At 38.1% G+C, this 24,812-nt stretch overlaps 6 protein-coding genes across 10 annotated transcripts; all 6 read left to right on the top strand.

Annotated features, from left to right (window-relative positions):
- The first annotated feature begins 148 nt into the window (after positions 1 to 148).
- On the top strand, positions 149 to 4,161 carry LOC117616070 (probable beta-1,4-xylosyltransferase IRX9H). Its single transcript, XM_034345269.1, has 5 exons — positions 149 to 378; positions 529 to 1,795; positions 2,269 to 2,518; positions 2,913 to 3,121; positions 3,739 to 4,161. Exons 2-4 carry the CDS (start codon positions 903 to 905, stop codon positions 3,081 to 3,083), a joined length of 1,314 nt encoding a protein of 437 aa, XP_034201160.1. The 5' UTR covers positions 149 to 378; positions 529 to 902; the 3' UTR covers positions 3,084 to 3,121; positions 3,739 to 4,161.
- Positions 4,162 to 5,539: 1,378 nt separating this feature from the next.
- Positions 5,540 to 9,901, top strand: LOC117616313 (tocopherol cyclase, chloroplastic). The gene is made up of 10 exons (XM_034345580.1): positions 5,540 to 5,884; positions 5,964 to 6,208; positions 6,417 to 6,496; positions 6,726 to 6,802; positions 6,908 to 7,077; positions 7,911 to 8,008; positions 8,477 to 8,584; positions 8,721 to 8,837; positions 9,049 to 9,198; positions 9,282 to 9,901. Exons 1-10 carry the CDS (start codon positions 5,631 to 5,633, stop codon positions 9,456 to 9,458), a joined length of 1,476 nt encoding a protein of 491 aa, XP_034201471.1. The 5' UTR covers positions 5,540 to 5,630; the 3' UTR covers positions 9,459 to 9,901.
- A 993-nt stretch (positions 9,902 to 10,894) lies between these two features.
- LOC117616314 (bark storage protein A-like) lies at positions 10,895 to 14,289 on the top strand. The gene is made up of 5 exons (XM_034345581.1): positions 10,895 to 11,162; positions 11,323 to 11,390; positions 11,491 to 11,646; positions 13,377 to 13,628; positions 13,826 to 14,289. The coding sequence occupies exons 1-5, from the start codon at positions 10,925 to 10,927 to the stop codon at positions 14,183 to 14,185; spliced, it is 1,074 nt and encodes a 357-aa protein (XP_034201472.1). The 5' UTR covers positions 10,895 to 10,924; the 3' UTR covers positions 14,186 to 14,289.
- A 122-nt stretch (positions 14,290 to 14,411) lies between these two features.
- LOC117616315 (bark storage protein A-like) lies at positions 14,412 to 16,520 on the top strand. Of its 3 annotated transcripts, none has more exons than XM_034345584.1 (6): positions 14,412 to 14,527; positions 14,815 to 15,046; positions 15,139 to 15,206; positions 15,315 to 15,470; positions 15,666 to 15,917; positions 16,112 to 16,520. In XM_034345584.1, exons 2-6 carry the CDS (start codon positions 14,827 to 14,829, stop codon positions 16,475 to 16,477), a joined length of 1,062 nt encoding a protein of 353 aa, XP_034201475.1. In that variant the 5' UTR covers positions 14,412 to 14,527; positions 14,815 to 14,826; the 3' UTR covers positions 16,478 to 16,520. The 3 variants fall into 3 exon arrangements, with proteins under 3 accessions (XP_034201475.1, XP_034201473.1, XP_034201474.1); XM_034345582.1 differs by having other exon boundaries at positions 14,511 to 14,629; XM_034345583.1 differs by having other exon boundaries at positions 14,511 to 14,654.
- A 146-nt stretch (positions 16,521 to 16,666) lies between these two features.
- LOC117616312 (aldehyde oxidase GLOX1-like) lies at positions 16,667 to 18,970 on the top strand. Its single transcript, XM_034345579.1, has 3 exons — positions 16,667 to 17,370; positions 17,470 to 17,630; positions 17,745 to 18,970. Exons 1-3 carry the CDS (start codon positions 16,981 to 16,983, stop codon positions 18,919 to 18,921), a joined length of 1,728 nt encoding a protein of 575 aa, XP_034201470.1. The 5' UTR covers positions 16,667 to 16,980; the 3' UTR covers positions 18,922 to 18,970.
- An 879-nt stretch (positions 18,971 to 19,849) lies between these two features.
- LOC117616653 (casein kinase 1-like protein 4) lies at positions 19,850 to 24,691 on the top strand. Of its 3 annotated transcripts, none has more exons than XR_004584159.1 (16): positions 19,850 to 20,122; positions 20,261 to 20,301; positions 20,710 to 20,779; positions 20,886 to 21,034; positions 21,315 to 21,410; positions 21,522 to 21,592; positions 21,958 to 22,019; positions 22,101 to 22,164; positions 22,331 to 22,415; positions 22,503 to 22,629; positions 22,808 to 22,890; positions 23,094 to 23,175; positions 23,378 to 23,514; positions 23,681 to 23,851; positions 23,975 to 24,404; positions 24,523 to 24,691. XR_004584159.1 is itself a non-coding variant. In XM_034346033.1 (15 exons), the coding sequence occupies exons 1-14, from the start codon at positions 20,047 to 20,049 to the stop codon at positions 23,846 to 23,848; spliced, it is 1,311 nt and encodes a 436-aa protein (XP_034201924.1). In that variant the 5' UTR covers positions 19,860 to 20,046; the 3' UTR covers positions 23,849 to 23,851; positions 23,975 to 24,469. The 3 variants fall into 3 exon arrangements, 1 of the variants encoding a protein (XP_034201924.1); XR_004584158.1 differs by having other exon boundaries at positions 19,860 to 20,122; positions 23,957 to 24,404; XM_034346033.1 differs by lacking the exon at positions 24,523 to 24,691 and having other exon boundaries at positions 19,860 to 20,122; positions 23,975 to 24,469.
- The last annotated feature ends 121 nt before the right edge of the window (positions 24,692 to 24,812 follow it).

Genomic DNA, 24,812 nt, shown 5'->3' with positions numbered 1-24,812 from the left:
TTTTTTGCCCTTTAAACAGATGGATTATTGGATGCCGTCGGTCACGCAGGCCAAAAAAATAGAAAGAAGACGAAAAAAAAGAGTTATTTTTTTATTTTATTTTTGTGTGTGTGTGTCTGAATCTACATGAGAGAGAGAGAGAGAGAGAGAGAGAGAGAGAGAGAGAGAGAGAGAGTGGGTGCTGTCACTTGATATGCGCTCGTAGAGATTCCTAAACTCCTGGCATCGCTACTTCCTGCTCCATAGACGTCTTTACTCTCTGCTTCTTCACGGTCGACGTTTTGTCTGTCCAGCTTGAACAAAGTGGAGCTCGCTGCTGCCTTGCTGGTTTTCTCACTTCTGGGTGTCAAAGATCGAAGACCCATTTGCCATTGAACGGTAATGCAGTGACCTATTTGGTTTCAATGCGAATTTTGCATATTTCATCTGGAATCCCATTGTTTTGGGGCCCAAAGCTTGTATCTTTTTAGTCATATTGTTGGTGTGTGATTGGGTGCGGTTCTTTGGTTTCTGGCTCTTTCACTGTAGATCAAGAACTTCACTTTGAGGTGAAAAGCTGCAAATTTTTTCAGCTGGGTTTGGGAGTTTATATGGGTAATAAGTAAATCAGATTGAGGCTTTGCATTGATTGGAGGTTGGGATTAGTTTCATATGAAATGCCCACACACGTTTGGTAATTTTCTTGTTCTGCTGGTCAACTTTGCTGTAATTGTTAGTAAAGATGAAGCTTTTGATGAGGGTCATACAGTGAACAAATTTACTACTTTGGACATTGTAGTTATGATGTTCAATGCGAAAGAAAATGTTGTTTTGATACATCAGGATAAGTTTTTGTCCTATGTGATAGCTTTCGTAAGCAGGTGGAGTATGAAATAAGCTAGATCGAATTGTATTTTGTTTTGATGGCGTCTATTAGAAGAACTTTGTCTCCAGTGCCTCGAGCAGGAACTGCCCTAAATGGGGAAGCTTGTTCAGTTGCTTCTCCATTGTCCAGGTCCTCGTGTACTCACAACAACTACCCAACATCCAATGGATTGTTATCGTCTCTGTCCGCTTCATTGGACCCTTTTGTTCTCAGTGTCTTTTCTCCAAGGTCTTCTAGGCCCCTTGAGAAGTCAAAACCAAAGGGCCATATTTGGAGGAGGGCACTTTCCCATTTCTTCATTTGTTTCATTGTTGGGCTATTCATTGGGCTTACACCCTTTGCCTCAACGAATTTCTCCATGAATCTCATGTCGAAGCATCAAGACTTCTCCTTTGACATGATATCTTCAGTTGGGTTTCAGTTGCATGATAGTGTACACAGAAATGTCACACTATTCGACGGTGTGAAAATGAAGAAGAATGTTACGACAGAGTTGCAAGTCAAGGACTGGGAGGCAAAAGATGGCATTCTAGAGAAAGCTGTAGATAACCGGTTACTCATCCAAGAATCAGATTTGGAGTTCCAAAAGCTTTTGATAATCGTGACCCCAACATATGCTCAGCCATTTCAAGCCTATAATCTGAATCGTTTGGCACACACACTAAAATTAATCTCACCTCCATTGTTATGGATTGTTGTGGAGATGACCTCCCAATCTGCAGAAACAGCTGACATCTTGAAGAGAACTGGGATTATGTACAGGCATCTCGTTTGCAATAACAATCTTACTGATGTAAGAGACAGAAGTGTTCATCAAAGAAATGTTGCACTTTCTCACATTGAAACTCACCGTCTTGATGGAATCGTCTACTTTGCAGATGAGGATAATGTCTATTCAACTGATCTTTTCGAGCAAATGAGGCAGATCAGGTATTTCCATTTTTCTAAACTAAATTCCTACTATTAGTGTTATACTTTAACGGAATGTTGTTGATATATCACCTTTTTCTGCATCATCATCTATCCATACATCATGAGAAGATAAGAGAACTTTGGTTTAATTACATTTGCTGGATTTCATAACTTCTTGATAAGTAAGCTTGCAAACTCTTCGTACACAAGGTACACCTTTTTATTGTAATTTCATAGTTTATATCATTTCTGCTGAAGATCCTCTGCATATAGTCTGTTCATTTCTCATAGAGCCTGCTGGAGATCCAATGAGAGAAATTAATATTGCATTCAGCACAATAAATTTTGGAAAAACTTTTGGTGCCTGCAGTATTGTTGTAAGACAGAACATCATCTTTGCCCCTGTAGTAAATGTTCTTCGTTTGACATTGCATTCTGCATGTTGTGGTGACAATGCCCTTCTTTTTTCCTTTTCCTTAATTCAATTGCAGGCGGTTTGGGACCTGGACAGTGGCCAAATTAATGAGTGGCAAAATGAAACCTATTATTGAGGGCCCGGTTTGTAATGGAACTCAGGTCATAGGATGGCATGTAAATGAATCAAGTAGAAGATTTCAGAGATTTCATGCTAAAATATCAGGATTTGCCTTCAATAGTTCGATACTCTGGGACCCCAAAGGGTGGCATCGACCGACCCTTGAACCTATTAGGCAGCTTGAGACAGGCAATGATGATTTCAAGGTTGGTGTCTCTTGTTCCATATTGTCTCATCATCCATGATAGTGCCCCCACATTATAATATGCATGGCTGCTGTGACCTTTAAAGCAAAAGTAACTGGTAGACTTGGATCAAAATGGCCTATTTTTCAGTAAACTGATACAGTGACCTGAACCTCCTTAATTACTTATTTGTAATTGTACCATATTTAAGCACACCCTTCAATGGTTAAGCATTTTATTTTATTTTTTGTATTGGAGAAATAGAGTCCACACTCCACCCACTGAAAACCTAAATAGTCACTGATTACCGGGTATGACGGTCCGGCTTCAATTTCTAACTCTCATTTAGCAATTTCAATTGGAATTAGAATATTCCCCCTCTCGAAAGAGTTCACTTACTTATTTGCATTTCCAGGCGAGCACATTTATTGAACAAGTTGTCGAAGATGAAAGTCAAATGGAAGGTTTACAGCATGATTGCTCAACAATCATGGTTTGGTACCATCACCATGAATCATCTAATACCTTCTATCCTCACAAATGGATCATGAAAGATAGCCTAGATGTAATTGCCTCACTTAAGTGAAACTCTTGATGTGAATGGAGTCCAGGTGGATGGCAAAGGTAAGTGATCTTTTTAAAATCTGCATTTCTATAAAATAGTCAATCTCTTCATTCTTTCGGAAATATTAAGCTGGAGATGTTATCAGCAAAAAGTCTGGGATGTTCAGATGTCAACTAAAGTTAAAAGTGAAAAGAAAATCTCCTGACATGTAAGAGTAGTTCTCATCAGAGCTTAAAACAAGGAAATGATATGGGGAATACTTCCTGAGATTCTCAAATAACCTGAACTCTGATGAATCATTGGTCTTCAATTTTCTAGTCCAGACGTTGCACAAATATCAACATACACACACAAATATCAACATACACACACATATGAATGCTGCTTAGAGGGTAACTTCTTATAGCAGTGAAAGAGCTGAACTTTCCCACCTAATTACCAACATGGATTGTGAAGGGGATAACTTATGGCTACAGAAGCTGGTGGTTTTCAATTAAAAATGATTGATTTAAGTGCTACAATGAATGTTTTATTTGGTTAAGTTGAACAGAATAACTTCTCACTTATCATGTGGTGTCAAAACACCTGGTTAACTAATGAAATGCAGTTGAGCTTTCTTGCATGTAATTGTTCTCTCTCTCACAAGCACGTATTTTTGGTGCAAATTATTTTGCAGTGCGGGATAGATTGATGCGGAACCACAGATAGTCTTGCCAGTGGTTACTAATCCTCACTGCAGCTGATGCCTGTTCAGGCTGTTCAAACACTTCACCAGTTTCATGTGGTCATTCAACAAATTGGTTGAGAATCTTCCCACAACGTTTTTCCCAGTTGTTAGATCAGATGCTTTTCCCCTTTTAAGATCAGGGGTGAAAATGATTCTGTGCAGTTGTATGAAATGCCCATTTTCCTTTGTAGGCTGCTCTGTGTAACAAGAGAATATTTATTTGATGAGGTAATGCTTCATCCTAAAGCCTAGAAGGATCCAGGGTTCGTCCATGTCAATATCAGCTTAATTTTGCCTTTCGTCATGGTTTAGGTATTCTTTGGGTGTGGTAATGTGTAAAAAATTGAATTATTAAGTTGGTGCTTTAAGTCATTTCTTCTTTGTTCTTTTGCATTTGTTTCCTCAAAATCCAAACTTGAAAACTGATCGGGTTTGAATCCTGCTGTTAGCGTTTTCATTTAGAGTTTTTCTTTCCTTTTTTTTGTTCCATTCATGGAACAAGCAAGCAAGCAATGGCAGACACAGCCGTAGGATCATGGATGAACACCTTTCCAAATGTATGTTACTCCTTTTTGGAACCTTGATTTCTTGAAGCTATTCCAATAACAGTAAGATCCTTAATGATTGCAAAACCTTGTCCCATTTTTTTAAAACCATGAATCTTACTCATTTTATGCAGTTTGACATTTAATGAGCTCAAATGGAATGTCTTGCTGTGAACTCCAAATAACTGAGCAATATAACTTGAATGCCTTCCACATAGGTTGAAAAAAGGTACAAAATACCCTTTCAATAGGATGAGTGCAAGTCACTTCATTCTCATTTCTTCTTCAAGCTCAACTTTCTTCCTTTAACAGCCATTACATCCTAATCTTTCTCTCCCACTTTCTTCAACTACACCCACAGATGGAACCCAATCTAGACCTTATCATACTTGCTCTTCTCCACGGCTCATTCATCGCCGGCTTTCTTTTTCTTGTTACCTCTGTCATGTTGACGGCTCTCTTGCTTGCATTCTCCCTCGGTCTCGTATCAATTCTCATAAATGATTTGTGCTACATTTCCTTGCTTTTTTCTTTCTACTTTGAAACAATTCTGAAGCATAATCTTGAACTGGGTTTTGTTCTAATTGCCTTCAAACTATTGCATCATGCCGTTCGCATCATCTTGGCTTTAAAGCCTTTCCTTGAACGTAAGATTTCCCAGCTCAAAGCAAAAGCAAGACATGTGATGAATCTAATTGATGGCCTGAGACTTTCTTAAATTCCGCCAGATACATTACTTCTCCAACACAAGTAAAAATTCTTCGAGTTGTATTAGAAATTGTGCATGCAAAGACAAGCTTTGTCAAAGTACGTTATGCAATGCAATAGGTTATATTTAAAAGTCGCAACTTTTGTGGCATCCCATGTATTACTTACTTTGAAGAAATGTTCTCTATAGTCAGACATATTATTTTGTCAAACTCTCAATATGATATGTTATGTTGTCAAACTGTCAATCTGACATGTTATGTTATCAAACTGTCAATCCGAGTGATTAGTTAAATGAATTCTTATAATGTAAGTTACAGACTAATATAACGTGTCAATCACTGAAACCTTATTTCTAGTTACATTGTTCATGTATATGCCCAATCGTGCTGACTCTCAGTCCAATTTGGGTTCATGTAAGTTGGGCGTCGTTTTGCAAGTACGAGGCCCATCAGCATCTCCCACGACAATTTGACATTTCTGCTGATTCCAAAATACCCGCCACCTCTCATCCAGCTTTCACTTTGACACGCACACACACACACCCCACCTTCTCTCTGCTCCTCTTTTCCATTTCCAAGTAGCGCAATGGAACCAAGCTTGTCTTCTTCACTGCGCGAACCTCACCATTTCTCTCCGAACTTGGGCTTTCGAACCGCAAACCCTCTGCTCTTCCAAGCTTCAAAGCGCAGCTCCTTGAGGACTCTCAAGCTAGGGTTTCTCCGAACTAAATCCTCCATTTCCTCTTCCACAACTCAACAGGACAAAGACTCCGTGAGCTCTGTGAACCCCGTATACGTCCCCACACCTCAAAATCGAGACCTTCGAACCCCTCACAGCGGGTATGTATGCATATGTTGGGCCTTGATTTCTAAATCGAGGGACATTTTTCTTCTTTATTTTGACTTATCGTGTAATTAGGTACCATTTCGATGGAACGAACCGGAAATTCTTCGAGGGATGGTACTTCAAGGTTTCGATACCGGAACGGCGGCAGAGCTTCTGCTTTATGTACTCCGTTGAGAATCCTGCGTTCCGTAAGAAGCTGACGCCGTTGGAAGTGGCTCAGAACGGGCCTAGATCGACGGGTGTCGGTGCTCAAATTCTGGGTGCATATGACAAGTACATTTGTCAATATTCTGAAGAATCTCAAAACTTTTGGGGAAGTAAGAATTTTTTTCTGCTTGATGCTATTCAATTTGCTGTTTTTGAAGAAGTTCAGTACTTTTGGGGATGATGTGTTGGTATCTGATAAAAGAAATGCTGCTGCTCTAGCGGGCGTCCTAAATTTCTTGTTTTTGACTTATAAATTACATTAACATTTAAAATGCTTCTACCCTAATTATGCTGGTTGTTAATGTTTGTCATGCATAGGCAGGGATGAGCTTATGTTGGGGAATACTTTTGTAGCAGAAAAACAGTTGAAGCCTCCAAACAAGGAGGTTCCTCCTAAGGTTAAAATGCTTTCTTTGGAACTCTATACTCTTTTGTTTGTTTATATTCATTGTTATTTTGACATGGCCATTCGGTTTCTGATTAAATACTTTTTCCCTGCTAAGATTGTAGCACTGCAATTTAGGTTTACGGGTGTCTTATTTATGTGTGAGGATTTTACTAGGTGGCAACATAAATTTTTTAACTTTATTTTTAATTTTTTCTGTGTATGGGTTATATACTGTACAGGAATTCGATAGGAGAGTGATGGAAGGTTTTCAAGTCACCCCACTATGGCACCAAGGTTCCATTTGTGATGATGGCAGGCATGACTTTCCTTTTGTTTATCAAATTTTACCTATAGAAATATGAGTTTGCAGGCCCCATAGTGGTTTTTAGTACTTTGAGGTACAATTTTGTTCTAATGTCAGGTCAGATTATGTGGAAACGGTGCCAACTGCTCGTTGGGAATACAGTACCCGCCCAGTTTATGGCTGGGGTGATGTTGGGTCTAAGCAGAAGTCTACTGCAGGATGGTTAGCAGCTTTTCCTGTATTTGAACCCCATTGGCAAATATGCATGGCTGGTGGATTGTCAACAGGCATTTTCTTATCTCCCCACCTTCTTGCTAATAATTCCTAGAATTTTCTATTGATGCTTTGTTAGTTTTGCAGATGTTCTTTTCTTGATAAGTTATATCGGTTCTTCTTTTGGGTTTTAATTCTTAAAATCTCAATCTGGTATGTAGAAACATGCAATTGAAAATTTATATAGAAGAGCGAACTGTGGAGAGAAATCTGGAATAGTATTTTTGGTGTGCACTTTGATAGTAATATTGCTCTTTGTAGATGAAATGGAATGCATCTTGGCATGTTGCACTGCCAACTGTAATACTTATGTGAAACATTGCAGATAGGCAGAGGGGTGTGAATTTATTAATAGATTATGAAATAGAATTCAATCATAAACGAACTGAATACTTGTTATACTTGAAATTTCCAAGAGATTTAATCAAATATAAGTAAAATAAGTTTTGCATAAGATTTCTACAAAAAATAGAAACACTGTTAAATTTTAATGAGTTAAGAACTTCTAAGCTATAAAAAAATGTAGAACTGGAATCCTCATATGGTTTGTCACAAAAAAAGTTCTATAACTGACCTTACTGTTGTAGAGACGGAGAACCCTTTGCACACATATGATGTCCACTTTCACTAATTGCATCTAAATACTATGGTTCAGCTTTATCCTGTGCATGTTAGCTGTGTTAGTTATAATAATTCATCATCCTGTGGAAAATACCATTTGGTTATTCACTGTTTGGACAATCATGTGCTTTTTTCTTTCGAATATTCTATGCTCCAAAATTTGCTCTTTTTAGAAACCTGCATGCATTTTTTCTAGCCATTGTCTAAGGTTCAGTTGAAATCTCAGGTTGGATAGAGTGGGGTGGTGAAAGATTTGAGTTTCAAAATGCCCTTTCTTATTCTGAAAAGAATTGGGGTGGAGCATTCCCAAGAAAATGGTTCTGGGTAGGCTTTTATCCATTTATCAGTATCTTATATGGTAAAGGTTAAGCTCATTCTTCATTGTATTGTTTATTTGGCATGTGAGCTTCACCCATTTTCCCTTTCTGGAAAGGGAACAGATAATCAAGATCATTCACCCACGATGAACAAAGATGAGCCAGAATCATAGTTTTTATTTATTTATATATAATTAATAAATTTAAGAAAAACCCTTCCAGTTGTATTTGAAAATTATGACTATTAACATTTGTTGCTTTCTTCGCTATAACTGGAAGGTTTAAATTAACATCGATGGTGCTTGCTAGCCAAACAATTGAAAAAGCCTGAAGAGCAGGGCCGTCTTCTTCATTAGCCAAATCGTACAGTGCTTTTTAAAATTGTAGTTTATTGGTGGAGCCTTGTAGGGATGCTTGGTATATTTACAGTATTGTTATTCTTCCTCCATTGTTTTATCTGGAATACATACTGCAGGTTCAGTGTAATGTTTTTGAAGGCGCTAGTGGTGAAGTTGCACTCACCGCAGGTGGCGGGTTGAGGCAACTACCTGGATTAACAGAGACTTTTGAAAACGCTGCATTGGTACTTGTCCTGTTGAGAGTTCTGTAAATATGTGTAATTTCCAGTTAGGGTTAGAGAAAACCATGCTCTTTATTGCAAACAAATAGTGCCTGCATTTTTTTTTCCTTAATATAAGCTCATGCATTTTTTTGTGCAGATTGGAGTTCACTATGGTGGAAAGTTTTATGAATTTGTACCGTGGTATGGTGATGTTAGTTGGGAAATTTCTCCTTGGGGTTACTGGTCCATTGCTGCAGAGAATGAAACGCACAAGGTAAATGAACTTCTCCTTCGTCTTGCCCCTCCATCCTACGCGATAATAGTAAAGAGTTACATCTGGAAATGAAATCTGTGTAGTTGTGCTAAGTGGTCTGTGGTCTTGAATTCTTTTGGAATACCAGAAGGTTCACATTGGTTCTAGCCTTTTAGTTAGTATTAGTAAAATCATTTGTAGTCAACAAAAAATTGGTGTTGATAATGAGCAGATTGAATTAGAGGCAACAACAGAGGATTCTGGTACAACGTTGCGTGCTCCAACAGCAGAATCTGGACTTGCCCCAGCTTGTAAAGATACTTGTTTTGGTGAGCTAAAACTGCAAATATGGGAACGAAGATATGATGGCAGCAAGGGGAAGGTGCACAATTGCGCATCACTTTATGTTTAGGCACAATTGATCGCTTGTGCAACGTTATCTGATTTGACCCTTTGCCTTTTCAGCTGATATTGGATGTTAAAAGTAACATGGCCGCTGTAGAAGTTGGAGGAGGACCATGGTTCAGTACTTGGAAGGGCAAGACCTCCACACCAGAGCTCCTTAGCCGGGCTCTCAGAGTTCCGGTTGACGTGGAAGGGGCGTATAATTTGGTTCCATTATTCAAACCCCCTGGTCTGTAGCCTGTTTGATCACTGCTCTCTTGAAGGAAAGCAAAGCATTGTCACCCATACCGTGCACACCAGTCCAATAGATGTGCGTCTAACAGTGTAATACAATAGCACTATAACCTCCTACTTCTAAATAAGCTTGAAGACATGAAAATGAGTATTAAGTTGCTTTGTATACTGAAAAATTTATCCGAGAGTGACAGGCATCAAGTAGTTTATTTCAGACTGGTGGGGTTTGAAAATTGTATGGTACCTCAAGCTCAGACTTGTGGGCTTATTAATGTGGCCTGAAGACTTGTGGGCTTTTTTCTTTTTTCTTTTTTCTGCTTGTCATTTTCTGGGTTGTAATTCAGTTGTTACAGCATCTAAAGAGAATTGGCAAAAGAAGCTACAAGGTATGAGATATGAGTCATATGACAGGGACAAAGCAACCAATAAAGCAGCTTATTTCCTCCTCCCTTTATTTTCTTTGGGTTGCTATTATAAAAATCTAGAATTTTTCTATTTAAGTCCTGCATTTCTCTTTATTCACCCTAATTTTTAATTCAAAATTTCACAATTTCTAAGAAAACCCCACTATCTTCCCAAACTACCCCAAAGAAACTCAACAACCTCACACCTAGCTATCTTGCCCCTCACCATTCTAAGTCCACCTCAACCTTAGAATTACAGTAAGTCTTTAATCACAACATCCTCAATAATTTTGAGAGGAGTCTCAAACCAAGAAATAATCTCACATTGCATACCTTAATTGACGACCCACAAGTCACTAAATGCATACTGTATTTAGGATTTGTAAAGAGAAGATGAGAGTGTAGTATGCTTCTTTGATTAAAAGAGAAGAGTAATTTAACAATAGGGTGTAGAGGAGTTTGTGTTTTTCTAAAACTTAATATGAAGAGTGGTTGAGTGTGTGAGGTGTGTGTATAGATGTATTAATTACTAAATTGGATGACTTTTTTTGTCTTTTTACATAATAATAAAATTTAAGAGCTTAATAATTTAAATATTAAGATGAACAAAAAAGTGTGGGGTTTAAATAGAAAAACTCAAAATCTATGGTGAATGCATTATATTTTTTAGCAAACTTGACAACTGGCTTTCTCATTTTGAAGGGATGATTAGTTCAAGCAATTTAAACTCTGTTTAGCAACTAATTGGATTATTATTGTCAGTATCCATCCATTTTGACAAAACTGCAGCGTTTAGGCTAGCTTGGGAGTCGGGACTTCACTTACGTTACGCGTCAAACTAGAGAAGGACCAATTATTGTGCATTCTATTCAAATGGCATGTGATTGGTAGGTATCAATTGGTAGGTATCAGTGCTCATAATTTTTTTTATTTTTTGTGATGAGAAATGCTCACACGACTTTGGCATGCATTTCACATGGTGTAAATATATATATTCACAGCCCGTGTAAATTTTCTTCTGTAGATTTCCTAATTTCCCTAACTCTTATCTCTTTGTCTGTAAAAATGGGTGGTTCAGAAGTAGCTTGGCCTTGCATAGTTGTTTATGCTATGATGATGATCAGTTTGATGCTTAACACACAGCAGATACATGGTGCATTGCCGGCGAACACACAAAAGCTGATCGACGAGGCCAACAAGCGTGGCCCTTATCTAGGCTTGGTCATTCCAAATTCTTTCGAAATGAACCCTCTTCTTCAGTCTCCGAACTTCACCTCAACTGACTTGATCATAGATTTTTCCGGTAATAAACATACAAATATTTATTCTTTTTTCTTCTAATCTCAAAAAATGTAGATTCAAACTTAAAACTTTGTACAACTAAAATGAAGCAAATATGCTAATTAATTTAGGACTTGGAACTTAGTTTGATTACCATTAATTTATTTTTCTGGGTTTTGAAGGAAGGAGATTTCGATTTGGAACCATTGCTAACAAGAAAGTCATATTAGTTATGACAGGACTGTCATTGGTAATACATATTATTCTTCTTTCAAATTTTCAATAAATTTTTTGTTTCTCTTCTCTCTTTCTCATTTCTGTTAATCCTTTTGTGTGTGTTTGATTTATAGATTAATGCAGGCATAACCACTCAGCTTTTGTTAACCCTATTCAATATAGAAGGAGTGGTGCATTATGGCATAGCTGGCAATGCAAACCCATCTCTCAACATTGCAGATGTTGCCATTCCTCATTATTGGGCCCACACTGCTCTTTGGAACTGGCAGGTACCTATAATTTCACTAGCTTGTTAAAATATGCAATCAGGGAATTAATACTGAGAAGGGTTAATTAGTGATTTGCCTCCTAAATTTGTACTTAGATTTTGATTGACTCTTTATCTTTTTTTTTTTAATAGAAAATTAAGGATCCGAACAATTTTTTCCTCTCCAATGTGCCCCCTAACATCAAAATCTGCCACTTGTCATTTCTTGTCTCCACTCAACTCAACTCAACTCAGGCTTCAGCTATCTCTTCCTTCTTTTTGGCTCATTTTTTTCCCAAATCATTTTCCCTCTATTTTTCTACCTTCATTTTCGTACCCTAATAAAAGGGGATCTAGAGTTTAGGAAAAAATCCAACATTGCGAGATGAGGAAGTCCTTACCTGGTAGAGGTCATAGAGGTCATGGGTCACAGAGGTGGAATTCACAAGTGGTGCCTTCAGTTGTCTACTACTTTGGGAAGAATGCGAAAATCCAAACATCTTGGACTGCTGCACATCCAGGGATGAGGTTTTACATTTGATTTTGTAATTGAAATTTGGGTTGCCGATTAGGAATTTGGACATGCATCTTTTTTGGTCTCCAGAAAGTGTTGCTTCAAGATTCCTATGACAACCTCGCCGATTTGTCAAATCCAGCTACTATGCAGCTCAATTTCGTGAAATCCCCAATTCCCCCTGCCCACCTTTCGAACCCTATAGTTGTGTGAATGGAGTCTCTGACCATGCCTTCGTGTGTTTTTTTTTTTTTTTTTAAAATGTCGAAACTCTGACCTAGCCTCCTTCGACTTAAACTGGGTTGACTTGAGAAGAGATGCAAAATGACAAAAATAACCTCCAACTTGACGGAGAATGGATGAGAAATGGCAAATTTTTGACGTCGGGGGGCACTTTGGCCAAAAAAAGAAGTTCATGTCCTTAATTTTCTAAAAAAAAAAAAAAGATAGGGAGTTAATCGAAAGTTAGGTTCAAGCTCAGGGGGCAAATCACCAGTTAGCAGCATATATAAGAGCACTTCCATCCATGGTGTCATGACAAAGGGTAAGGGCAAACACTATTCACGTGGATGGTGACTATCCTACCCTTTTTTATTTTGCTTTTTCACCCATTGTCATGGCAAATAAAAACAAACACTATTCACATGAGATATAAGGAGAAGAATTTGTATGGAGTTTTGATGCGAGAAGTGAAGAACATGGCTAGGTACAAAAATAAAAAAATAAAAAAAATGTTGATTTTTTTTTTTTGGGGGTATTATTTTTAATTTTTTTTGGATATTTAAATTGGTCTTTGATGTCATGTTGACATCAGCAAACCCAAACAATAGCTCATGCAAGTCTTCCCTTTGGGCCTGTCTAGGCTGATAGAGCCCACTTCTTACCTGGGCTGGCCTTTACCACTGAAGTTAGTTTTTGGGGGCTGGCCTTCTGCCCGTGCTGGCCTGCGTGGTTGGAAGTGCTCTAATAAACAAATTAATTACTAGTTTAATTCTCTTTTAGGACAAATGCCTTCCCCCCCTCCATTTAATTTACCCATTTATGATAAATATTAATTCTTCCTTTATTGGAAAAGGGCCTTGACTTGGAGACCAAAAGTCTCAGGTTCCCACGACATTATAGTTGTGTGTATGTGAGAAATCCCCCTCCCGTGTAGTTTAGACTATCGCTTGTACTGAAAAAAAAAGTTCAATTTGAGCAAAACTTATGAATTTAGGTGTGTGTTTGGCATGATGCAGAGATATGGGAAAGGGCCCGAAGATGAGCTACCTCTTGAAGCAAATGGAGACTACACAAGAAAAATAGGGTACATAAACGTTGCAAATTACACAGTGAATGTGACAGATGGTAGCTCATATGGCAACCTGTTGAACAACATTTGGTTTCAACCAGAGGAAGTCTTCCCCATAGATGGAACTCCAGAAGAAAGACAGCATGCCTTTTGGGTTGCTGTTGATCCCCACTACTATGAAATCTCCCAAAAAGTAGAGGTAATTTGAGGCTTCCCTGCCACATCATTAGTTGAGCACGTATGACGTGACAATATATGTATACTTACTACATCAATTAATATGTCAATTTGTTCATTAACGGTCACACATTGTGTGATTAATTAATTTGACACTGCAAGATGTTTTAGAATATGTGTTCATTAACATATATTGATTATTGCTTGCATGTTGTTTAGGACGTGAAATTGGAAGGCTGCCTCAACTCAACAACATGTTTGTCCAATATACCAAAAGTGGCAAGAGTCCAAAGGGGAGCAAGTGCAAGCATTTACCTAGACAATGCTGCTTATCGTGGCTTCCTATATAACAAATTCAACATAAGCCCTGTGGACATGGAGACTGCTTCTGTTGCCTTGATATGTCTCCAACAAAGGGTTCCCTTCATAGCCATCAGGGCGCTCTCTGACTTGGCCGGCGGTGGCTCTGCTGACTCGAATGAGGCCGACATGTTCACCACTCTCGCTGCCAAGAACTCGGTTACAGTTGTTGTGGAATTTATCAAACAGTTATCAGCTGCTGCTACCATCTCTGTTTAATAATCATGATTTTGCTTCTTTTATTACTTTTGTATGCAACTTTTGTAATTTTGAATAAATTGAGGGCCTTTTTCGAAAATGGGACCCCCTTGTTGCTGCTCTTATTTGTTTGGGTGAACCCTTGCTGCTGCTCTTGTGCTGCCTCATTATGCAACTTTATTATTATATTGTCAAAGCATTTATAAGAACAATGTTCCAATTATTGCTTTTCAAGGCTCTCAGTGCCTCAACCCACCTTTCAAATTTTGAACCAAATTAAAAAAAAGTTTATACAAAAAGAGAAAAAGGGCTCACCTTCAGGTCTTGCTTGCCTTTCTGGGATATTGTGATTGAGCAGAGCAGGTTGGTTGCCTTGCCTCAGCTGGTGTTGTTTCTGCAATCTGGGTTTTTTGGCTCACAGATTGTTTGCTTTACTTCTGGCTTGTTCGTAGTTTTTGCTTCTTTGTAAGTTTCTGCCTCTCTAGTTCTGGTATGTGTATTAGTTTTTTTTATTTGTCTTTGGTCTTTGTTTCTGTAACTGTGGAATTTCCCCTGTCCTGCTCTGTAGACTGCAGTTTGTATTTGGGGATTTAAGCTTTGCTCTCTCTCTCTCTCTCTCTCTCTCTCTCTCTCTCTCTCTCTCTGTGCAGATAAGAAAGAAAATGGGAATTTCAGCTGTGGCTTGCATAGTTCTCTCTGCTATATTGATGCTTAATGCACAGCAGTCAAATGGTGCATTGTCAGCAGAGACACAGATGTTGATTGAGGAGGCCAACATGAGTGGCCCTTATTTAGGCCTGGTCATTCCAAATTCCTTTGAAATGGACCCTCTTCTGCAATCTCCAAATTTCACTTCAAGCAACTTGTTTATAGATTTTTCTGGTAAGGATATGCAAAACCACAATATACAATCAAATCAAGCAAGTTAATTACATTAATATTTTTTTTCTTGCATTGTTTTTTGGGTTTTTAAGGGAGGAGATTTAGGTTTGGAACAATTGCTAAGAAGCAAGTTATATTAGTGATGACAGGACTGTCAATGGTATGTACTAATTCTTCCAATTTTTCTCAATTTCTCCTTGAATTCTCTCTCTCTCTCTCTCTCTCTCTCTCTCTCTCTCTCTCTCTCTCTCTCTAACTTTCTCTGTAGATTAATGCAGCAATAACTACTCAGCTATTATTAAGTGTGTTCAATATAGAAGGAGTGGTGCATTATGGCATAGCTGGGCATGCAAACCCATCTTTCAATCTTGCAGATGTGGTCATTCCTCAGTATTGGTCTCATTCTGCTTTTTGGAGCTGGCAGGTAGGTAAAAATCACTTTCCCACAAACCTACCTAGCTCTATATTTGGCTCACCAATCACAAGCCATGCCTAACATTTTCCTAGCTAGGCAACTAGAAGAGGGAGAGGGAGAAAGAGAGACAAAGAAAGCCTCCTTGTTTGTTTTACTATCTAACTATATGTGGTTGCCATTTTCACAAATGTCATTTTGGTGCAGAGATATGGAAAAGGGCCTCAAGATGAGCTGCCCCTTGAAGCAAATGGAGGCTACACCAGAGAATTTGGATACTTGAATGTTGCAAATTACACTGTGAATGTGACAGATGGCAGCTCATATGACAACTTATTGAACAACATTTGGTTTCAACCAGAGGAAGTCTTCCCCATAGATGGAACTCCAGAGGAAAGACAGCATGCCTTTTGGGTTGCTGTTGATCCCCTCTACTATGAAATCTCCCAAAAATTGGAGGTAAGGCTACCTAATTCAGAGTCCAAATTATCGGTTGATATTCCTGCTCTTATCCAAAACTACGTCACTTGCGATCTCAATTAATTATCTTTATAATATAAATTCTAAATCCTAAACCCTAAAACGACTTTGTTTCACGAAAATACTGTTAGAACATCCTCATTAACTTATATTCATACGTGAATGTTGTTAAGGAATTGGAACTTGAACGTTGCCTAAACGCAACAACATGTTTGCTCCATACACCAAAAGTGGCTAGAGTCCAAAGGGGTACAAGTGCAAGCATTTTCCTGTCCAATGCTGCTTATCGTAGCTTCTTATATGATAAGTTCAACATAACCCCTCTGGATATGGAAAGTGCTTCTGTTGCCCTAATATGTCTTCAGCAAAGGGTGCCTTTCATTGCCATCAGGTCTCTCTCGTCTTCTTTGACTGGCGGCGGCTCAGGTGATCCAAACGAGGCTAGCAAATTCATAACTCTCGCATCGAAAAATTCAGTTACAGCAGTGGTGGAATTTATCAAACAGTTGTCTCTTCATCAGCTGTTAGTTAATCATTGAACATATGTTTATTGCTCTAATAAAACTCTCTTTGTTGGAGGCATGCTCATCTTGCTTCTTCCCTTATCTAAGCTTGTATTCGAGTAGTGGAATTTAAATAAATATCAATTTAAACAAATCAAAACTGAAAAATTAAAATTAAAATTAAAATAATTTATGTTATACCTGTTTCTGTCCTATTAAAGACAGGCCAAAAATTGTCAGGATCCACATCATCTCCTTATCATTGTTATTAATTTGTTTGATTGATTATGGATCCAAATCATTGTCACACGTTTTTTGGACAGAAGAAATCCAAATCACAATTCCAATTAACTTGAAAATGTACAATTTTTCGGTCCAATTCTCTGAAACAGAGCCAACTGAAGACTAATTTGGTCCTTCTTATAAGCTCTAACAACCATCCAAAAAGTCCTTCAAAGCTGGAGCAAATAGAGGGCATAAAAAGGGCACCAAGCAATAAGAGAAAACAGGGCAAAGATCCTTTTTATGCTCTCTCTAGAATGTCCATCATGCTCAAATCCCTCACTCTGCTCTCCCTCTTCTTTACCTACTGTCTCACACAACCTTCTCTGTTTGGAAACTCTAGGGTTACAAAAACCCCGCTCATAGCTATCTACAATGGAGGTGATGATACAGAGTATAGAGGTGGGTGGGAATTGGTTTCAGAGAATGCAGGTGTATCAGCCATGCACATGACCATATTGCCTAACTCTAACAAGGCCATTATGTTTGATGCTGCTGGATTTGGTCCATCTGGGATCTCCTTGCCTCCTGGAGATTGCCGTCGGGTTTTCGACGAAAGGGATGGAAATGAAGATCAGTTTGAACTGGATTGCTGGGCTCATGCTGTAGAATTTAATATCGACACTGCAGATATTAGGCCACTTAAGGTATGCACAAACTAGCCTACCATAATTTTGTTTCAGAAAAGTATATGTAGTGGATTTATTTTGGTATGACTTACTTTTTTCTTTGTTAGTTAAAATCAGATTTTGACAGATACATGGAGCTCATGTGGTGGATTATCAGCTAATGGTACCCTTGTCCAAACTGGTGGATGGGGTGGTGGAGGGAGGTCTGTGAGATACCTCTCTGGATGCAAAGCTTGCGACTGGGAGGAGCACCCCATGTCACTTTCTGCCTCAAGATGGTATAATGCAACTCTGTTAATTACACTCTTTATACCCGCATAGACAACTGTAAACCGTTTGATTGATAAGTCCGATTATTTGACTACTAATATTTTTGTGACTTTTTAAAATAGGTTCTCCACACAACATATTTTGCCAAATGGCGATTTCATAGTAATCGGAGGTCGTCGCATGTTCAGTTACGAGTATGTCCCTAAGGTGGAAAGTTCCAATCAAATGTACTTCCTATTACCATTTCTCCAAGAAACCACTGACCCGGTAGAGAACAATCTCTACCCATTTGTTTTTCTTTCCACGGATGGTAATATTTTCATCTTCGCTAATAACCGTTCGATCTTACTCAATCCAACCACCAATAAGATCATTCGCGAACTGCCTGTCCTTGATGGTGGGTCCCGGAACTACCCTTCATCGGGCATGGCGACGTTGCTACCTATAAAGCTCAACGTCAACGACCCAAACTCGAATGTGATTCGAGCTGAAATCTTGATCTGTGGCGGAGCGGATCCCAGGGCGGGAAAATTAGTTGAGAAGGGTATATTTGTAACTGCACTGCAAAACTGTGGAAGGATTGATATAACAAACCCGAAATCCACGTGGCAGAAGGAGATGATGCCAACGCCAAGGACTATGGGAGATATGCTGATCCTTCCCACTGGTGACATCCTCATGATCAATGGGGCCAAAAAGGGCACATCCGGGTGGAACTTTGCCGAGGAGCCGAACTCGACCCCGCTGCTTTATAAACCCGATTACCCGGAAACCCAACGGTTCATGGAGCTAAAGGCAACGACCATACCACGAATGTATGGTTCAACCTCCATAGTATTGCCAGATGGAAACATCTTAGTGGCTGGGAGCAATACAAATTACTATTACAATTTCACAGGAGTAAAATATCCAACTGAACTTCGGGTCGAGAAGTTTTACCCACCATACTTTGACCCGTTACTCGTTTTTGCCCGCCCCACAATTGTATCCGATTACAAGGGTATAATGGTAAAATATCAAAGTAATTTTGTGATCGAGTTCAAGTTGAAGAAATATAAGGTGAACCAATTAGATTTGAAGGTGACCATGTATGCACCACCCTTCACAACACATGGTTTTTCAATGGGTCAACGGCTTTTGGTATTGGGCACAAAGGGGTTGGAAAATGTGGGGTTGGGATTGTTCCAAGTTGAGGTTGTGGCGCCACCAACGGCCAAGATTGCGCCCCCAGGTTTCTATTTGGTCTTTGTTGTGCACAATGGAATTCCAAGTTCTGGGATATGGCTGCAAATTGCATAGAGGAATTTTATACAGTTTGAATTATTTTTTTGGGTTTCTGTACATAATATATTTTTTTTCATTAGTGATCATATTGGAAATTTATATATACTCAATCCAGATTTTTCATATTTTTTTATTTTCACTTTCGGTTTTCATATGCTAACTTACTAATTATGAAATTGGGGAATTATGGAATCATAATTAATTTATTATTTTTGTTAATACAAACAATATTTGAAGAATAGGGATTCGAACACAAAGGAATCAGAATTGAATCAACCACTCTTCTCGTTAATCCGATCCATAATTTTGAGAGTATTCAAATTTAATTACATAAATTTTAAATTTTTATGTGTAACAAAGTCACAAATCGATATAATTAAAATATCTGCCAACGAGGTCTAGTCTAATGGAGAAAGGATTTGACTTGCAGATCAAAGGTTTTAAGGTCGAATCCCAACAATGTCATAGTTGTGTGTGTGAGAGAAATCCAATTCCTCTGTAATTCAGACTATCGCTACTAAAAAAAAGTATATTTCTAAATACAAAGACTGAGAACCAATTCTTTGTCTTCCTAGCTTCTGTTTAATTAATTAATAAATATTTTTCTCTTCTTTTTTTTTTTTTTTTTGTTCGAAAGTATTTTTCTCTTCTTTGACCAACAGAAGTTATAGAACCGACTTTTTAATTTTTTAAGTTTTTTGACCTTTCGGTAAAAGCCTGGGAACCGACTTTTAATTTGTAGGACTTTGAAAAGCGATTTTACCGCCATCTTCGCTTTTCCGTGACCGTGAGCTTACAAATTGACAATTACAAAAGCCCCACCATCCAAAACTTTCATAAACTGAAGAATCACCCTTGCATTTTGAAATTTTAATTAGCGCCCCACATTCCTAGATCGGAAATTACCATATTCGCCCAACTCTTTTTTATTTTCAGTTTTTAGATCCCTGTCTGCCTCATCTGTGGCCGCCATCCAAGTCCTCGTTTCTGCTTTCAACCTCTCCCTCCCTCCCTAAAATTCCCAAAACGCATCCGGCCAAATCGTTCTCTCTGCTATTCGATCGAAGCCTCACCCTAAAAACCCTAGATTTCTCTCTTCCATCCACGAATTCAATCAGTTCTAGAGAGATTAGGGTTTTTATGGAGAGGATCGTCGCAGAGAAGTACAAGTTAGGTCGCAAAATTGGGAGCGGCTCATTCGGCGAATTGTACCTCGGTCTGTGAATCATTCGATTAGCTCTTCTTCATTTTATCTATATTTGCTTTTATCTTTCATCTCCTCATCATGATCACGATTACCATTGATGCTGATTTTTTTTTTTAATTTGTTATTATTATTTTTTTGGTGTTTCAGCAACTCATATTGAGACTGGCGAGAATTTGGCCGCGAAAATTGTAAGTCTCGATTCAATCCTCTTCATGTTTCAGATTTTATCAATAGTTTGAGTTTTTGTTTCCGCAGAAAATAATTTTCAGAAAGAAATTGACCCTGCGTCCTTTGTGGATAAATGGCCTGGTTTTGAGCTCATCAAATTACAGTTTACTTGATTGTTAGTGGAATATTTAGGTGCATGCGGGCGAGTGCTTGTTAGGAGCTTATCTTAGATCTTGATAATAATAAGAAATTCATTTGTGTTAAATTCAATGTGATAATTTTGTCAGAAGTTTTATCATGGCAATGAGCCTTGGGTTCAGAATGGTGGGTTTTTCATGGGAAAACATGTTCTGGTTTTCCATGTTCTCATTTTGGGCAGACGAATAGTAAGATGTACATGTAATTGATTGTAATTTTTTCATTGCCAGGAAAATAACAAGACAAAGCATCCGCAACTGTTGTATGAAGCCAAGCTTTATAAAACTCTACAGGGAGGAAGTAAGGATTGAATATCAGTAGTTTTGTTTTGAACTACGTGCTCTCATAAGTTATCACCTTGGATCTTGTTTTCACTTATTGATGGCTTGAGTTTGTCACACTTCAGGTGGTATTGCAGGCATTAAATGGGCGGGATTTGATAGGGACGATAATGTTCTCATCATTGACTTATTGGGACCGAGTCTCGAGGACCTCTTTGTGTACTGTGGGAGGAAGTTTTCACTGAAAACAGTCTTAATGTTGGCTGACCAGATGGTAAGGGGTTGATTTTGATGACTTGTTATTTTTGAAGCCTATATCAAGTTGTCGATGCTAGAAGATTTTATTTCGTTTTTATGTTCCTGTGCTTAAGGTTTTTATGGATTGTTTTCATAAATTCTCTTTATATTCTTCCTTCAGTTGCAACTAAATGGGGACTCACCTTTTAAGACTTCACTTGAGATTTTCTCTTTATCTTCTTCTAGAGTATCTACTTGCTAAGTGCCAAATTGTTTGCATAGTGCTAACTTTGATTCTTTTGTTCATTCAATTCTAGATTACAAGAATAGAGTATGTGCATTCTAAAGGGTTTTTGCATAGAGACATCAAACCCGACAACTTCCTCATGGGTCTCGGCAGGAAAGCAAATCAGGTAATGTTAAAGCATTACGCTTCCACATCTAACTTGTAGGAACAATATAGAATTTAGGATTTTCTGTTGTTTGTCAATTTTTTTAATCACTGTTGGGTACTCATTCATCAGGTTTACATTATTGATTTTGGACTTGCAAAAAGATTTCGGGACCAAAATACAAACCGGCACATTCCGTACAGGTAAAGTTCAATAATCTGTTCCATGCTTAATATCTGGGGGGATGTATTTATCTTGAATGGGCTCTTCCTGTTCTGGCAATTTTTTTGCTTTTGAGTCTGCGCTGTTTACAGTGATATGCATCATGTAAATACAACTTTAGCCACATAATCTGAGATTATGTAAAGAATTCCTTTTGTTGATACTTGACTGAAATTCAATTATAAGCTGGCAAGTTTCTTTGTTTACATAACAAGATACAATTCTATGAAAATGCATCTCTGAATTGTTTATTCACCAACAGTTTAGCATAATTTTTCTACTTCCTTTGTTTATTCAATAACCATGTTTGGCCTAATTTTCTATTTTCCTTGATGAAATCATGCAGAGAAAACAAAAGCTTAACAGGAACTGCACGTTATGCTAGTTGCAATACCCATTTGGGAATTGGTAAGTAGAGAGGTACTTAAGTCTGTTGTTTTCGATATGCTTGGCTGTCTGCTTCCTCATTCTGTTGTTTCATTGTTTTAGATCAGAGTCGTCGCGATGATTTGGAGTCACTTGGCTATGTTCTTCTGTACTTCTTAAGAGGAAGGTATGTAGTAAAGTCAATACCACATTTCAGAAGAGAATTTCCACTGGAGTTCCAGTTAGAATTTTTGTCATTTTGATGACTTGTATGGTTTGCACAATGTTTTGACCAGATAACGAAGTACTATATTATTTCATGGCCTGACTGACTGATTGGTTTCTGCATTTAGCCTTCCTTGGCAGGGTCTTAAGGCTGCAACGAAGAAGCAAAAATATGATAAGATTTGTGAGAAGAAGCTATCAACTCCCATTGAGGTATGTGCCACTTTCCATTAGGTGATAGTTTTGCATCTTGTGAATTGGGGGGATCATAACGAACTGATTGTAAAATCTGTTTTCAAGGTCCTATGTAAGTCTCATCCTGTGGAGTTTGCATCCTACTTCCATTATTGCCACTCTTTAACATTTGATCAACGCCCGGATTATGCATTCTTGAAGCGCCTGTTTCGTGACTTATTCAGCCGTGAAGGTATGATATTTATTTCACACTTTTCACCATATTCTATATCCTGCAAAATTAATTGGGTGTAAAAAATGCAACCCTCATCATCTGGCAAGTTGATGCTTCGAACACATGAGCTTTTTTCTTCATGGAAAACTTTGATCATATATTTTGGTGTTTATAAATTATCTTCCTTGTTTTGCAGGGTATGATTTTGATTATGTATTTGACTGGACAATTCTAAAATACCATCAGGCACAACAGACAAGGACCCAGGGTCAATCATCTGTTAGTATCTTCATGAATTTTCTTTTCTTACAATCTCCTATTAATTGCTTCAGCATGGGACCATGTTCTGTTTCTTTTATGTATTTAATTTTGCTTCAAATATGTTTTGTATTTAAGTACTGATATATTCAATCTTACATGTTTTTTTTGTTTTATTTATTTATTTATTTTAATTTTAATTTTTTCCTTCTAACTCTATCTAGGGTGTCCAGCCAGCTGTAGCGACTAACGGTCGAGCAGCGGCTAGCAGTCGACCAGTGCCTATGGATGCGATGAGACTTAAAGGTAAGGTCCAGAATTCCAGTTTGCTCTTGATTTCCAGGGTAGTTAGTGAACCAAATCTTGATGCGATTGGCCTTAAATAAGTGTATTGAGAAAGCATTTGGTATCTCAGAGCCTTGCTTGCATTACTAGAGAAGTCTGATTATATATAAAATGTTGGTTTACTGACTATTCTCAGTTCTTACATTTTATTTATGGATTTCAGGAGTTAATGATGTTTCTGGATCAGCTGAGGTCGCAGACCGTAGACGGTCGAGTAATCTTGCTCATCCAGATGTTCATATGCAATTTAGATCGTCAACAGCCCAGAATTTAGGTGCTAATAATCTGGTTGAAAAACATGTATGTAACCTGAACTGTAAATCGTATCATGGTTTGTTTGCGTATTTATCAAGTATCTGCTCTTGTTTGCATGGAAGATGTTCTCATCTGTTGCATGTTATGTTGTTGTGTTGTGAATACTGTACTGGGCGAATGTAGATCGTGACCTTTTTTGTAATTGGTACAGCATGTGAGCAATGTGCCGATGCCATCTTCTACGTATGCTCTCAGAAAAAATTATAAAAAACCAGAGGGGCCGGCTGAAAATGCAAACTTAGGTCGTGGAGTTGGGAACCAAAATGGTGCTTCAAGCAGTTGGATGCCATCAATAAACCAGGTTTCTTCCTCAAAGTAATAGGTATGCAGTTTTCTATTGCATAAAACTATCTTTTATGTGCTTAAGTTTTGTATCATATGGAATATAATTGCTCAAAACCTGCATGGTTTTTTACAAGAGATTCAGCCTTGGTTTGTTTTTCAGCTACAGATTCTGAAGGAGATTACTCAAAGCATGCATCTTGCTGTAGCAAATGTCATGAAGTTTGGATTGCTCTCGTTCTTCCATGTCAGATGTCATAACATATGAGAAAAATGTGACTGGAAAAGCATGAACACACTGGATGCGCTTGAAGCTCACCTCCGAAGCTTGGACTTTTCGCGTGCATAGGTGGCAAAAATGACTAAGCCCATATCATGTTGTGTGGATGATGTGTACAGTGTAGCTTCCATTATTCTGATAATAGATGATAAATTTTTACTTCGGTGCTATTTGGTTGTTTTGACCATGTATTTCATTCAATTCAGGATTGAGTTGCTTTCTGTTCTTATTGCTGTATCTTTTTCGGATCAAAGCCCTGGATGTTCACCCAGGCTCTTCAGAATCTGGAAAAAGAGTAAAACTAGTATTTCAGGTATCAACTATATTGATCTCTTCTCAAGGCGTTTCTATGTGGAAAAATGTTAACTTATGGACTTCTTTTGCTTGATTTCTACACAAGTGCTCATTGATGCTATTTTTCTTTGCTTCAGATCTTGATATGAGATGTTATAGAGGATGAATGGGACAACTTCATTGGCTGTCTCGATGTCGATTTGAAGGAGGGTATTAGAGATCCTTCTATCTATCGGTTGTTAAATTCTTTCGAGTTCTGTATTTAAAAGCTTTAATAATCCATGATTTGAAGCAGGGTTGGAGTCACTTGATTATGATTTTCGTACTTCTAATTACGGAACCCTATCCCTCAGATTCCTGCCAATCTTTTTCTGCGTCTCTCCTCCTCCTCCTCTGTTTCTTGTTCTACACTTGTCTTTTATTAATA

This window comes from Prunus dulcis, chromosome 1 (genome assembly GCF_902201215.1).
Source record: "Prunus dulcis chromosome 1, ALMONDv2, whole genome shotgun sequence".
Lineage (NCBI taxonomy): Eukaryota > Viridiplantae > Streptophyta > Magnoliopsida > Rosales > Rosaceae > Prunus > Prunus dulcis.
This window is presented reverse-complemented; position numbering and strand designations above follow the sequence as displayed.

What these genes read in the sequence shown, in the direction of transcription:
- LOC117616070 (XM_034345269.1), top strand. Translation starts at nt 903, where the DNA reads ATGGCGTCTATTAGAAGAACTTTGTCTCCAGTGCCTCGAGCAGGAACT. An exon ending in GAGCAAATGAGGCAGATCAG is followed by an intron (nt 1,796 to 2,268) that starts GTATTTCCATTT and finishes ATTCAATTGCAG; the next exon opens with GCGGTTTGGGACCTGGACAG. An exon ending in CAGGCAATGATGATTTCAAG is followed by an intron (nt 2,519 to 2,912) that starts GTTGGTGTCTCT and finishes TTGCATTTCCAG; the next exon opens with GCGAGCACATTTATTGAACA.
- LOC117616313 (XM_034345580.1), top strand. Translation starts at nt 5,631, where the DNA reads ATGGAACCAAGCTTGTCTTCTTCACTGCGCGAACCTCACCATTTCTCT. An exon ending in ACAAGGAGGTTCCTCCTAAG is followed by an intron (nt 6,497 to 6,725) that starts GTTAAAATGCTT and finishes TATACTGTACAG; the next exon opens with GAATTCGATAGGAGAGTGAT. An exon ending in ATGATGGCAGCAAGGGGAAG is followed by an intron (nt 9,199 to 9,281) that starts GTGCACAATTGC and finishes TTGCCTTTTCAG; the next exon opens with CTGATATTGGATGTTAAAAG.
- LOC117616314 (XM_034345581.1), top strand. Translation starts at nt 10,925, where the DNA reads ATGGGTGGTTCAGAAGTAGCTTGGCCTTGCATAGTTGTTTATGCTATG. An exon ending in CTTGATCATAGATTTTTCCG is followed by an intron (nt 11,163 to 11,322) that starts GTAATAAACATA and finishes TGGGTTTTGAAG; the next exon opens with GAAGGAGATTTCGATTTGGA. An exon ending in CTGCTCTTTGGAACTGGCAG is followed by an intron (nt 11,647 to 13,376) that starts GTACCTATAATT and finishes GGCATGATGCAG; the next exon opens with AGATATGGGAAAGGGCCCGA.
- LOC117616315 (XM_034345584.1), top strand. Translation starts at nt 14,827, where the DNA reads ATGGGAATTTCAGCTGTGGCTTGCATAGTTCTCTCTGCTATATTGATG. An exon ending in CTTGTTTATAGATTTTTCTG is followed by an intron (nt 15,047 to 15,138) that starts GTAAGGATATGC and finishes TGGGTTTTTAAG; the next exon opens with GGAGGAGATTTAGGTTTGGA. An exon ending in AAATCTCCCAAAAATTGGAG is followed by an intron (nt 15,918 to 16,111) that starts GTAAGGCTACCT and finishes AATGTTGTTAAG; the next exon opens with GAATTGGAACTTGAACGTTG.
- LOC117616312 (XM_034345579.1), top strand. Translation starts at nt 16,981, where the DNA reads ATGTCCATCATGCTCAAATCCCTCACTCTGCTCTCCCTCTTCTTTACC. An exon ending in CAGATATTAGGCCACTTAAG is followed by an intron (nt 17,371 to 17,469) that starts GTATGCACAAAC and finishes AGTTAAAATCAG; the next exon opens with ATTTTGACAGATACATGGAG. An exon ending in TCACTTTCTGCCTCAAGATG is followed by an intron (nt 17,631 to 17,744) that starts GTATAATGCAAC and finishes TTTTTAAAATAG; the next exon opens with GTTCTCCACACAACATATTT.
- LOC117616653 (XM_034346033.1), top strand. Translation starts at nt 20,047, where the DNA reads ATGGAGAGGATCGTCGCAGAGAAGTACAAGTTAGGTCGCAAAATTGGG. An exon ending in TAAAACTCTACAGGGAGGAA is followed by an intron (nt 20,780 to 20,885) that starts GTAAGGATTGAA and finishes GTCACACTTCAG; the next exon opens with GTGGTATTGCAGGCATTAAA. An exon ending in AACCGGCACATTCCGTACAG is followed by an intron (nt 21,593 to 21,957) that starts GTAAAGTTCAAT and finishes GAAATCATGCAG; the next exon opens with AGAAAACAAAAGCTTAACAG.